Source organism: Camelus dromedarius, chromosome 1, assembly GCF_036321535.1.
Source record: "Camelus dromedarius isolate mCamDro1 chromosome 1, mCamDro1.pat, whole genome shotgun sequence".
In the NCBI taxonomy this organism is placed as follows: domain Eukaryota; kingdom Metazoa; phylum Chordata; class Mammalia; order Artiodactyla; family Camelidae; genus Camelus; species Camelus dromedarius.
In genome coordinates this window covers 29,023,349-29,037,583 of record NC_087436.1, presented here as the reverse complement: position 1 = coordinate 29,037,583, position 14,235 = coordinate 29,023,349, and the positions used below count along the sequence as shown (strand labels likewise).

The 14,235-nt window shown below is 31.8% G+C and overlaps 1 protein-coding gene across 1 annotated transcript in view; it reads left to right on the top strand.

Annotated features, from left to right (window-relative positions):
- Nucleotides 1–12,713, top strand: part of PCDH10 (protocadherin 10) — a 42,103-nt gene extending 29,390 nt beyond the window's left edge. The window contains exon 5 of the mRNA XM_010977684.3: nt 11,464–12,713. Within this exon, the coding sequence (XP_010975986.3) occupies nt 11,464–11,483 (20 nt within the window). The 3' untranslated portion in view covers nt 11,484–12,713. The remainder of the gene's footprint in view (nt 1–11,463) is intronic.
- The last annotated feature ends 1,522 nt before the right edge of the window (nt 12,714–14,235 follow it).

The window sequence follows — 14,235 nt, the reverse complement described above, 5'->3', positions numbered from 1 at the left end:
AAATGTAACAATAAAAGAAAGTAGTTATCAAGGATGGTTCTTAAGTCTTGAGACTGGATGATTGGGAGAAGACGGCATTCTCAATCTCACAATTGTGAGACAGTGTAAAAAACAAGTGTACTTTCTTTTTTTTTTTTTTTTACATTTTTTATTGATTTATAATCATTTTACGATGTTGTGTCAAATTCCAGTGTTCAGCACAATTTTTCAGTCATTTATGGACATATACACACTCATTGTCACATTTTTTTCTCTGTGAGTTATCATAACATTTTGTGTATATTTCCCTGTGCTATACAGTGAGTTTATTCTACAATTTTGAAATCCCAGTCTATCCCTTCCCACCCTCCACCCCCCTGGTAACCACAAGTCTGTATTCTCTGTCTGTGAGTCTATTTCTGTCCTTTATTTACGCTTTGTTTTTGTTTGCTTGTTTGTTTTTGTTTTTGTTTTTTAGATTCCACATATGAGCAATCTCATATGGTATTTTTCTTTCTCTTTCTGGCTTACTTCACTTAGAATGACATTCTCCAGGAGCATCCATGTTGCTGCAAATGGCATTATGTTGTCAGTTTTTATGGCTGAGCAGTATTCCATTGTATAAATATACCACCTCTTCTTTATCCAGTCACCTGTTGATGGACATTTAGGCTGTTTCCATGTTTTGGCTATTGTAAATAGTGCTGCTATGAACATTGGGGTGCAGGTGTCATCCTGAAGTAGATTTCCTTCTGGATACAAGCCCAGGAATGGGATTCCTGGGTCATGTGGTAAGTCTATTCCTAGTCTTTTGAGGAATCTCCACACTGTTTTCCATAGTGGCTTCACCAAACTGCATTCCCACCAGCAGTGTAGGAGGGTTCCCCTTTCTCCACAGCCTCTCTAGCATTTGTCATTTGTGGATTTTTGAATGACGGCCATTCTGACTGGTGTGAGGTGATACCTCATTGTAGTTTTGATTTGCATTTCTCTGATAATTAGTGATATGGAGCATTTTTTCATGTGCTTTTTGATCATTTGTATGTCTTCCTTGGAGAATTGCTTGTTTAGGTCTTCTGCCCATTTTTGGATTGGGTTGTTTATTTTTTTCTTATTGAGTCGTATGAGCTGCTTATATATTCTGGAGATCAAGCCTTTGTCGGTTTCACTTGCAAAAATTTTCTCCCATTCCGTAGGTTTTCTTCTTGTTTTATTTCTGGTTTCCTTTGCTGTGCAGAAGCTTGTAAGTTTCATTAGGTCCCATTTGTTTATTCTTGCTTTTATTTCTTCTAGGAGAAAATTTTTTAAATGTATGTCAGATAATGTTTTGCCTATGTTTTCCTCTAGGAGGTTTATTGTATCTTGTCTTATGTTTAAGTCTTTAATCCATTTTGAGTTGATTTTTGTATATGGTGTAAGGGAGTGTTGTGTACTTTCTTTTTTAAAGTAAGATTTTTAGAAGTAAAAAGTAGGTACTAGAAAAGATGATATGTAAAAATACTAGTAGATTAAGATACAGCAGGGGCTATTGTTGGATAGGAAAGATTTGATCAAATGTACGTGATCTTTAAACACTTTAAATATGCTATTTTAAATGCTATAATTAAAATTGTTTCTATGTCCTCACTATTTCTGTGACTTGCAGATCAGATGTTCCTAGGGTGAGATTTACTTGTGTCTCTCTCTGAAAAAATAATCGCTGAAGCAGCATTTTGTTAAAAAAAAAAAGACATATATAAATCCTATATAAATCTTATAAAGTCAGTTTATTATTAGTCTGTGATCATCATATGCCTTATTTTCCTTTGTTAAAATTTGTAGAAAAAAGTGCCCCATGCTTTTCTGTATGTTCCTAGCTTTTACCGCTGCTGACCAGACCTGAGGCTTAGGACAGTAGGACAGAGTCACTTCCCGTAGCTCTTATCAACCATGTTTTTTTTAATCACAATTATCCTTAGAGTTAAGTTATCAGCCAAAAAAAACATCCAGGCAGTCATTTTGACTACAAAACATTTTGTCACTGTTGGAAAACTTAGGGTGATGGAATGCAAACTATTTCCAGATATGTGGAGTGTAAACCCTGGATCCTCGACTGGAGTCTGAGAGAAGACACAGGCATACTTCCTTTTGCAGCCCCAAACCCAGTCTTTTCTGCCTAATTCACCAAAATTAATGAAAACCCCTCTCCTTTTCCATCTGGCTTCTATTGTCAAATAATTAGAGGAGTTACTTGTATTTATAGACACTTGACTTTAATATTCTCCTCTTTAAAGATTTTAAGAGGTTTTTCTGTTTCAGCCGCAATAACATTTACATATTTATTAGCTTTAAAGGTTTTTTTGTTTAAATCCTGCCTGTGTTTTTGCTTCCTGCCGTTCAATGACCGTCAGTTTCTTGATACGCTGTTTTTCCCAGGCTCTTGTACTCTGACACATTCCACTCTCCCTCGGGAATGCGCTCTCATTTACAAAACCACCTCCCACCACATCTGCTTGGCCATCTTCTCATCAATCAAGATTCAACTCATTTTACCTTTAATGAGAAGCCTTCCTGGACAAAGAGATAAATATATTCTTCTTGTAACTTCTTATAGATTTTTATATGTAATTGCTGTTTTCAAAATACCTTATAAAACAGTTGTTAGCCCATTGGACTGTTAGATCTTTTAGAGAAGAATCCATGTGTGTTTATTTTAGAGTCTCAAGTCCCGGAACCTTGTCTGCCTCAAAGCAAACACCCATAAATGCTTATTAGACTGCATCAACGAAACGGTAAAGGAAACAAACATCCTGAAACCAAAGAAGCAAGTGCCTTTTTTTTCCTTTTTAGTTACCTAGGTATCTTCCCGATTTACCTAAATTGATACAATTATAGTACTCTCTGAACAGCATAACAAGCAAATAAACAGCCCCTCAAAACCTAAACATTTCCACTTCTAACTTACATTCCCTTGGATTTCATCATCTTTCAACCTTCCATGATTTTCATGTTCTTTTATTCTGGCCTTACCTGTGCTAAGACTAGTTCTTTTGTTCTATTTTTTTTCCCTTTCCCTTGATCACTTTCTTTCTGATAATTCTTTAATCCTCATATTTCATTATCACCAACTGCTAGTTTTACTAGTTTATTTCTTTTCAATTGTCTGTCACATATAATTGACAGACACACGTAAATGTTAAATAAATACGAAGTAATCTAAAATGAACATAGAGGGGGATCCATCGCAGATATGTGAGTGTGAGCAGGAGATTGTTGATAGCACAGCATAACTCTGACTGGACGCACTTTGTCTAGCTCTCCTCTAGGTCTCTGGGGTTTTCATGGAACTGTTTTTAAGTCTTTGGTATTTTTACTTATCATCATTATAGCATTCCTTATTTTCACACTTTTTCTGTATGGCATTGTCGCAACTAATGAGTATCTCAGATGCTTCTTTGAAATAATGATACAAAATTTTGATTTTGTTCTATAAGAACTTGATTATGAGACATGTAGGTAGGTTTGTACATTAGTCATATTTTAAGAACAATATAGATATATTATATATAAGTATACATTCTCAGTGTTATTTAATCGGAATCTCTTACTGGCCTTACCAAAGGTTGATTATTTATAGTTTGAATTGTTTCCTAGAAGTATTTTTCATAGATAGTAAATGTATAACATGACTTATTTTTATTTACTTTATTAGGCAGTTAAATATTTGCAGTAATTAAGCTGAACCTTAACCAAACACAAAGCTTAAAGTTATGGGATGTAGTATAACTGTTTAAGGATTTAAATCTTGTCATTTAATTAGAATATGACTAAAATGACTTTTAATATTTAACAAGCATGACACGATTTTATTATAACAACTTAGCGTTTTTCTGATTTTTTAAAGCTGAGTTTGATTCACTGCTTATCAGTTTTCAAATCTCTAATTATCTTATTCTAGATTAAATTGAAGGAGGTGGTTTAATGAGTTTCTAAGATAAAACCAAAATTAGAATGATACTTAGGCTTAAATTTTAGAATAAATAATAAAACATTTTGTTTTTATGCAAAAGAGAAATAACATTTTATCAAATATGCTATAAATGTATCTCACAAAAGCAAAGATTTCACTCAAAACCAAGATTAAAATTTAATCATAATACAAAGAATTTAAATGGCAATTAAGATTATGTTCACCTATGATGACAGACAACTGATTTTCATGTTTTATTTTTATTTTTATCTCCTTTTGAATTCTGACTTCTTAATTTTAAAATCACTTTACATGAAAATGTATACAAAATTTATTACATGAAGTACAGTGCTACCAAATAATTAAAGAATACAGTGCAACATTTTTCTAGAAAACACAACATAACATTCTCTTCTGTGTTAACTAGTATTATCTGTGGTATTATGTAGCTGATGCCTTGAGGATGAGGTTTCCAGGTTTATCAAATAAAAATACATGACACCCAAATATTGCATGGGGTGTATGTATACTAACAAATTAGTCATTGTGTATCTGAAATTCAAATGTAACTGGACTGCCTGTATTTTATCTGGCAACCCTGCTCAAGGAGTTATTGAAGCCTACAGTCTTGGAGTTCTAACCTGTTTAGTATGCAGGTGATCTTCCGGATACAGAACACCAGTGGTTAGCTTTTGCTTTTCAGTGTGTCAGATGCATTTCAACTCCTTCTGAGTCTGCAATTCCTGTTTTTAATCTGCTGTTTGCTTTGACATAGAAGCAACTGAATTATGTTAGGGTAAATCAGATCATCAAGTATATTAAATAAATAGCCAAACCTTTACACACAGTTTCTAAATCATGTGTATTTTGTGTCTCTTTCTTAAAATAACCTCAAAATTGTGCTATTAGTATTTTATTTACCAGCCCAGAAGATTTTCCACTTATTTTCATGGTTTAGCTATCTGAGGTTTTAGTTAAATTATTCTGAAATCTTATCCCTGTTTCAGTAGGCTATTAGTGGTTAAAAAATTAGATACACAGCTATATGTTTTTTAAATGAAGGTCTTACGAATTTATTCTTAGGTTTTTCCAATCTTTCACTGTTGGAATTTCTACTTGGTTTTCATATGAAAGACGAAGTTGTGCATGTCACTAGTAATTGACTTAATAATATGATACAATGATGTTGTTGGTTGTAAATAGGTCTATACAGACATAATACCCGTATACTTATAGAAATAACCAATCCCATTCAAGAATTTTCCATGTCTCTACTTTGAAAATTAATGCTAATTTCAACCTTACAGGAAAGTAACTAATTTGATTTGTTTATAAGGTCATTTTGAAGGAAACTACTTGAAATACAAATATCTAAATATCCATAAATATTACCAGCTCCATAATTTTCAAAGAAATAAAAGGAACCATTCACTCTTTAAAGAAGCATATGGATATCTTGTTAGAATTTAGATACCCATAGTAATGGTATTTGTCTAAGTTAAATGAAAGATCCTTTGTCTTTATTAAAATAAGATGTAATTGAATGGATTGTCTTCAAAAGGAATTGCAAGGGTACTTCTTTATTACCAATGTAAAGAATGTGACTTTTCAAATAGTTGTGGAACAAATCACAGGGTCTATATATTAGCAGATTATGATAAAGCATTCCAGAAAATTTGTCAATGATATTATAAACATGAAGAGAAATATATGTTAGAGTTCCACTTCCTAAATATATCGCAGTCTAGGATCAGTGCATTTAAAACATAATTCAGTCTCTAGACTTGATTTTAATATACCCTGGAGGCACGGGGGTTTTGTTTGTCAAAAAGAGCCTGGTATGGTGGCCAAAGTGTTCTGGGTAGTGTCTTGTCCTATTATTTGTTCCCCCTCAGGGAAAAATCTGTTATACCTACAAGGCATAATTTTTTACATTTCTAGATAAGTTTTGAATACATCCAGTCGGTCTATAGAATTCTATGCAAGTACATTGTCATCGTAAGTTTTTAAAACAATATTTTAACATAAAAGTTTAATTTTTTAGCATTTAAAAAACCAGATATTTAGAATACTGACAATTCTCTTATCTAGAAGATTACCATGTATTTTTAGATATCTTTCTTCAATCAATTCAGAGAACGATAATAATCAAATTGTCTAATTAAAGGAGTTAATATAATATACTGGTTTCTGTTGTAGATTTCAAAGTATTCTTAATTAATATAATTAATTAGAGATAAAGATTTCTAAACCAAATAAAATTGAGTTACTATAATTACACCTACCCTGTTAAAAATATTACTGGTAGCTGACACGGTCACAGTAACCCATAGAGTAGATATTTCCTGGTGAACCAGTTGTAAATGTACTGTTGCTTTAATAAGAAGGTCGTTTGAAATTACACATATATTTACATGCACACAAACACAGAAAGCTATATAGGAATATCTAAAACCTATGGATCCTCTGTCTAGAAGGAACTCGGGGGACTTACTTCCTCATACAAATCTTTGCAAGGGTAATGGTATTCTGTTGTACTGTGAACTGTACTTGCAGACAAACAGAAGCAAGGCTGTTAAGTCTTTTAATTAACAACAAAATGTGGTTTAAAAATAAACTCTGAGCAAGAATAAATTTTGAAATTTCACAGGTAGTAAATTCAGGGCTTTGCACAGTGCATCAACTCTGCTTTCTCTTGAGGGTAACTTCCAGCTGATAAAATTAATTCTTTCTTTGCACACATCATTCTTAGTGAGGAAATGAAGTCCAATGCATTTTTATTCCATGGCATCAAATTGATATACAGTCGCTTTGCAATTGAATAATAGCAGTATTGGTAACGAGATTCTTAGGCAAGATGGTGACTATATAAGGGTGCCAGAGTTGCTATAGCTAGAAGGTGTATTAAGAGAATATTATGCTCAATATGTTTGTCTCCTGTCTTAGAAAGGACCCATTTTACTCATTAATTGATGTATATGTTTTAGTCTACGAAACTACACTTACCAATTTCTTATCTCTTAAAATACCCATAGATTTATCTTTTAATTTAATAGACATTTATTAATTGCAAATTATGTTGTGAGCATTGCATACATATATGGACTAAACTGAAAATACACACATGGCTTTACTACATATTTCTTATGTGAACAGTCTGAAGGGTTATATGAGTCATTTATTTCACAAAGTTTGCTCTCTAAAAGACTAATCAAATTTACATATGAGAAGCACCTCCTCCAAATAAACTCTTGTTTTCTAGATATATTCTATAATCCCTTAATTCTGTCAAGCTAGAATAAAGAGGCATACTGCTTGATGACAGGAAAAAAGGAAATTTAACAAGAGGATGGTGTGAACATTATAAAATAAATATAAGAACTCAAGTTTATGCTGTACTGAGCAACTACTATTGGACAGAAAAACAATCTATATCATACTAACAGAAAGCCTTCAGTCTTTATAATTCATAATAAACCACAGAATGTAATCAGTGTTTTTTTTTTTACCATATATATATTTAAACAATTTTTGTAATTTTTGTGAGGAGGTAAACATTTATAATATGAGCAATATACAACTATATTTTAAAAAATAAAAGCACATATAAAGGTGTTCAAGTAGAAGATAAAAGATAAAGCAGTGACCCACTTTTAATAGTTAACACATGCTCATTTCTGAACTTTAGGGTTAAACAGAAAAAAAAGTCCTTTAGAGACATTTTTGAAGATTCTCTTCAAAATGGTTCAAGAATAAGACAGAGGAAAGTTAAAAGAATGATTATTCAGCTGGACTGAGCTCTAATGGGGGCTTGCTTTTAAATGATCTTTCAGTTTACGATATGCTTTCACACGGGGAACAGAGAGCAGGTGCTTCTGACTTCCACAAGGGGAACGGGCTGAAACTCTCCTACGCTAGATTCACTTGACACACACAGTGTCCTGACCGGGAGGCTCGTTAAACATTTGAATGAGCTCGGAATCCATTACTGATCTCAGCCTCTAGAAGTTTTTCACTGTAGTGGAGAGTTTCAATCATCTGGGTTATCTGAAGGCTGTTCTTTCTTTTAGCTGCAGAAGTAAATAGATCACTTCACCAGCTTTATTTATTATTTGAGCTCCTGTGGTTTACAGTCATAAAGGATAAAAGGTATTATGCTTCCTGCTCTGTAAATAGAGGAATGTGAATTTTCCAATAATCCAATTGTCATTTTCATGTATTATACAAAATTATTTTTCACCGGACTATTATTAAGCTATAATATGTGAAATAAATGGAATATCAGTAATGCTATTTTTCAATTATTTTTGAGACATACATGTTTACAGTCATTCTTAAGTCATTCATCAAAATTTTTAAATGTTCCACAGTTTAATATTATACTTTACAAATTGCCAAAGGCAACAACAGGATTCTACAATATAAGGAAAAATGTGAATCTTGGAACTTTTATTAAAATTGTATGTGTATGCTGAAAATATACATACATAAATGTTAAATATATACATATATATGCTAAATTATAAAAAGGTAGGTATTTGAATCTCTTCTCCATTAAGAGTAATTTTTCATCTGTAGTTCAGACAGTAAGATAAACGTCTTAAATGTAACATTTCTGACTTACCATGAAGAATAAATGCAGTGACTGAATAAATACAGGTATAAAGGGATACTAATCCTCCTTTTCCTTTTCCTTTTCATTTGACTGAAAATAGAATATTTCATTCATATCAAGCGACCAATTCCCTACACCTGCTGATGAATAGCTAGGGAAAAATGCATTTGTGAAATGGAAAGGAAAAGCAGAAATTCTCAAACTCTGCTTTGACAACGCCAAAACATGTATAGGCTATCAGAAAGCCTAGAGATTCAATGTATTTGACCCACACTCTAGCCTGAAATGCTTCAACAAATGCATAGTTCACACTGTGGAATAATTGTCCTTGGTACAGGCTCTAAAATGTTAGAACATTGATTTCCTTTTATATTTGTGTGCTGCTTCTCCAACATTAACCCTCACAGCCCCCAAAGAATAATGATTATTCAGTATTTAAACTCACCTCTCAAAAGCCTTGAAACAAAATGTCTGTGGCTGTAATTTTAGTAATAATATAACATTTTATTTTCTCTGGTTTGTCTAGCAATCCTTAACATTGGGAAATTGTAGCTTTTCAAATAAAGTAAATCTTCCCCCTCCATTCTAATTTGTTATGACTTTCAGCCTCGGCCCTTATACTTGTCCTATTCAGATTTGCATTTCCTGAATTAAAAGTTAGGTGGGGAATGGTCAGTTTAATGCAGGGCACGTATATTATTCAGACAACTATGGGAATGGATGCACTTTAAATAAAATCAGTGCACATGTCACCCTAAGCAGTAATAAAATATATTTTAAGCTTATGTTTATATTTCAGATGTTGAGTATACTGTAGACTAAGCTTCTGTGTCCCTGTAACTGTGAACCATTTTAATAACACAACTTCTTTTCGTATTTTGATTAAATCAAATGAACATACTATCTATGCTAATAGCTTTTTACTGATTTAAACATGTGTTAGGTTGACTTATTTCTGCATTTATACTAAGATGCAGCTTTTCAGTATATTAATTTTTCACTCAGTGAATTAGTTTATAGGTTGAGTATGGGTCACACCTGAATCTCTTTTGTTTCTGAACTACTAGAATGATGTTTCCTATAAATCAGTATTTTCTTTTCTTTTTTTTTTTTGATTGTTAAATCAATATTTTCTGATTTATATTGTTTAAGAAAAACCTTCAACCTGTAAGTAATATCTCCAACTTATTTTGAGAAGTAATATTACGTATAGGGTGATGATATTTTCTGGGTTGTCCAGAAAAGTACAAGATTATGTCTCGCATCATTGTTAATAGTGCTCCCTCTCAGTCACATAATTGTTCAGTTTAGACAGTATATTATTTGGTGATCATAATTATTGTTCCATTTCATTTTATAAACCTGAATTTCTATGATGGCTAAATATTTTGATTTACTGAAGAATTTTAAATCTTAATTGCTATAAGGAAAATATAAATTATTTATCAAGATTTTCATGGAGCAGAGAGTTTGAATTCAAGGGCAAAGGAAAATAGGATTTGATTCTTTTAAAAGAGTGACGTTTCTATTTGCTTGCAGAATTTTCTCTGTAGCATTATGACCAGGTAAGTTATAATAGCTACCGTGTAGTCCCTTGTAGCAAACTAATTTTATAATTCTTGATATTATAAAGCAAATTATGTTTTGATTATTTTCAATACTGGTCACTACACAGACCATGTATATATTCGTTTTCACTTAAATTTCTGTCAGTGGAGGTACCTGACTTTTACAATTTTAATTGTTGTGTTTCTGCTAAAAGGTGAACTGATGAAGGAATGCTTAATGGTCTGGTCAGAAACTGAGATAATTAGAGATAAAATTAAGAAAAATATATACCTAGAAAATCTACTTGAAATAAGTGGAAGTACCGTAGGAGAGGGATTGAAATGATCAGTATGTTCTTAAGCTAAAATAAAAAAGCCACTATTCACTGGATGGAAACAATTAAGTTATGCTATTTAGGGTAGTTCTTATTTTTAATGAAATATACATATATGTGATTTTTAAAAGATCACAACTGAACTATCTTGATTTTTAGCACATTTGTATTATACATCTCTTTTGTGCCAGATACTGAACTAGAAGATGCAGCTTCCTTCATGTGCACATGGTCAGATATTACAGAAATTACAAAGATTATGAATAGGTGGGAAGAGATATCCTTTACCACTATAAATACATAAAATATTTTAAACCATAAATTCCAAATGATTGAATTTGGACATTCTGCTTCATGATTCAATATGTTTTATAAGACTGGACCAAATTCAATAATACCTTTTACTACCCTTCACCTGTTTCCTCTTTAGGAAAAAAACAAGTTCCTTTTGGGGATAAATCTATTTTTTTAAAAAATTATAGGCCATAAAAAATCCAGTTTTTATATAATTCTAAAAAATAGATAAAATAAACCCATAAAATGTTAACCATTCTTTAATTTTTTTAACTGCATTAACACTTTCTGGAACAGTTTTCTCATATATAGATTAAATATAATTAATTTAGAATTTATTAAATTAAATATATAACCAGTAATTCATAGATATTCTGAAGACTTATTCCAGAAATGTAAGGGCCACAGATTTTTCTTCTACTCTGATTGTACATAAGTAGTGAAGTAGGGATTGATTTTAAAAAGTTGATCTTCACATAATTGGTGTTCGATGTATAAAGTGCACATTTCCCACGCAAAACCAATTTGCATAAATGTCAAAATTGTCGTTTTGAGAAAGCCAAACAACAGAATGACTCTGACTATTAGAAACCAAGGTGACACGAAATATTTCGCCACTACTTGGGTCTGGTAAGGACGGACAGCTTGTTCACACTGTATTTGCTTCTTTTGCAAAAATGTGTCCTTCTAAACAGCAAAAGTCAGGCTCTTTTTCTTAGAGTATTTTTTTTTTCTTTTTCACAGCACGGAAAAGGATATGCTAGTCAATTCTACAGGACTTACCTGAAGCAGCATGATTTGCACAAAGTCGACCAACAAAAGCATCAACTTTTCAACTTCATTATCTTGGCCATCCAGTTAGTTGTGTGTAACTGAGTATCAGATTGCCAACGGAGTCATCGTGGCCAATTATAGGACCTAATTGCTCTCAGCAGGCCTGAGAAATGAGTTGAAACGTGCAGAACTGTGGAAACTTTAGGCAACTGATTTTGCCTCTCCGATCAGTGTGTGCCTGTTTACAGGACTATATATCTTTCTCTCTCCAAATGTCACTGAGCCCTTTAGATGTTTATATTCACCGCAAGAAGCCAGTCATAAAGATAAAGGAAATTTGTGCATTACAAATGCAATATCACTGTTTTAAACTTGACTGTTTTATATTATTTTTGTGTGATCAAGTGTTCCCCAAACTATTCCACCTTTACAAGAGAGATTGTGATTATGTTCTTTTCACCTGTGGGCTATAAAAAATGTTGTATTCCGAAGACCCACAAAATATCAAAGACATTCTGTAGTTTATACACCGTGTTGCAAAGTGTTTACTGTACTATTTCAAAGCTTCTAAATAAATATAAAATATATATATATATTATATTATATAATTTTCCTAAAATGTGGTACAACTCAGTTGGTTTTTAAATGGATTCATACAGTCCACATCATACAATAAAGTGAAAGGTAATTCAGGGTCCCAAAGATAAACTTAATAAGAAAAAAACAATCATTAACAGTTTCCTCCCAGTTTTCATATCTCATTCAACCCTGTTTTTCCTTGTTTAAAAGAAAATGAAGCTCTAAGCTACAAAATTTTGTCAAGAACTCATACTGAATTTTCAATGCCAAAGATATAGCTGTCGACGTTATCACAGGAGCACTGAATATGTACTATCAAAATATCTAACAATCTACGTTGTTTCGATTCTATTTCTATGGCTTTGAATTTAGAGTCATTTAAAGCTTTTATAAGGAATCTATAAACTCACCTGTATTTGTTGCTAGGAAAAAAAGAAACACTGGGTGTCTGTACATTTTGTGGTGTAAAATATGTAACTGAAAATTACTATTTTAAGAAGTCCTCAAACATGTCACTCACACAGAATTTTATTTTACGTAGTTTTACATAGTTTTGTGACTTCTAATAACTCATGCATATAAAAATCTATAACTCTATATGAATATATAGAGACATAAATATTTGAACTGGTAAAGAATAACTATAAGATATAAAGGATCTCTAAATTTAAAACAAATTAAATAAATTTGGAGATAGAAACATGGTACATTACTGCTTCAGTATTATGTGTGGAAATTTTATAGCTTAAGTGTAGTCAGTATCTTATTATGGAGAAAATTCTTCATGAGTCAGGCTTGAAAAGTGAAGCTTGCCTTTTTCCTTTATGTCAACAAGGTTAATTATTAAATTCAGTAAGATGCATTTTCCTTCCTTTTACATATTTTCCTTTTTGCAGACTGTTATTTACCGCTTGTTGAAATACAATTTAGACAGGGAAAAATCAGATTGTGAGATAATCTTCTAAGCAAAACCCAGATTTGTCACAGCTCTCCTCTAAAAACCCCTTCAACGTTATATCTAAATGTTTGCCCAACTCAAATTACAGGCTGATTTTGAAATATTTCCCTTAATTTTTAACTTATGTTCAATGATAGTTTGAGCCGTGCTATGTTATTAAAGAACAGACTAAAACTTAACACATATCGAATGTTTTCCACCTAATTTTATGCCATTTAAGTGGGAATATGTCCCTAGATTTAACATTAAAATGCATATATATATTCCTAGGACCTCGATGTGTATATTTGAGTGATATCTTGGTATCACTTATCTGACTTATCAAAGTAGGTATTAATATGTCATTATCCCAATCAATTTATGTATCAGCATGTGTGTAATGTTCCAGTCTTTTGGGGACCCTTTAAAAATAAATGATGCTAATCCGTCATGAATGACACAGAAAGCACATACCTTCACTAGGTGCAGCAGTAAAATTTTCTCAAACTTTTGGCATTACTACATTCGTATTTTGAATGATGGACTAATTTAGTAACGAGATGTTTTTATATAATTTAACTGGGAAAAAAGTCTATTTGTTGCAATTACTTTTCAAACAAGAAGCTTATTTTCTTGTTGAGTCACTCTGCTTTAATTAAAACCTTTCACTCATCATTTTACAATTATGGGGGGAAAACTCACATCCACCTGCCTTCTTACATGCATTGAAAATAAGGTTATACTCACTTCATATGTAATAGCTATATTAATTAATTTGACTTAAAGAAATTTACTTAGTAAATTAGTCCTTTATATGATTGTAATTTCCCTTGAACAAGCGTCTCATACCATATATTTATGTATTCTTTTTTAGTATATTGTAGTAACCAGTTATATTAATTTACATTTTAGTTCTTAAATATTATCATCAATCTACAAAAACTGAAAACAACAAATAGAATTATTTAAAGCTAAAATACTAATGATTTTAGGACAAATAGAATCTGTGGGACAAAGAATTATTTAAATATAAAATACTCAATAATTAGGTTATTAATCAACTATCTATTTTATTGCTAATAAATCAGAAGTTACAAAAGAGTAAGAATATGATTTTATTAAATTGGCTAAAATGTTACCTACCAACGCAGGGGACTGTAAGATGGAAAGATGCAACCAAACAATAATGAAGTTCAACTTAGTCTACTCATCTTAATAGTCAACCT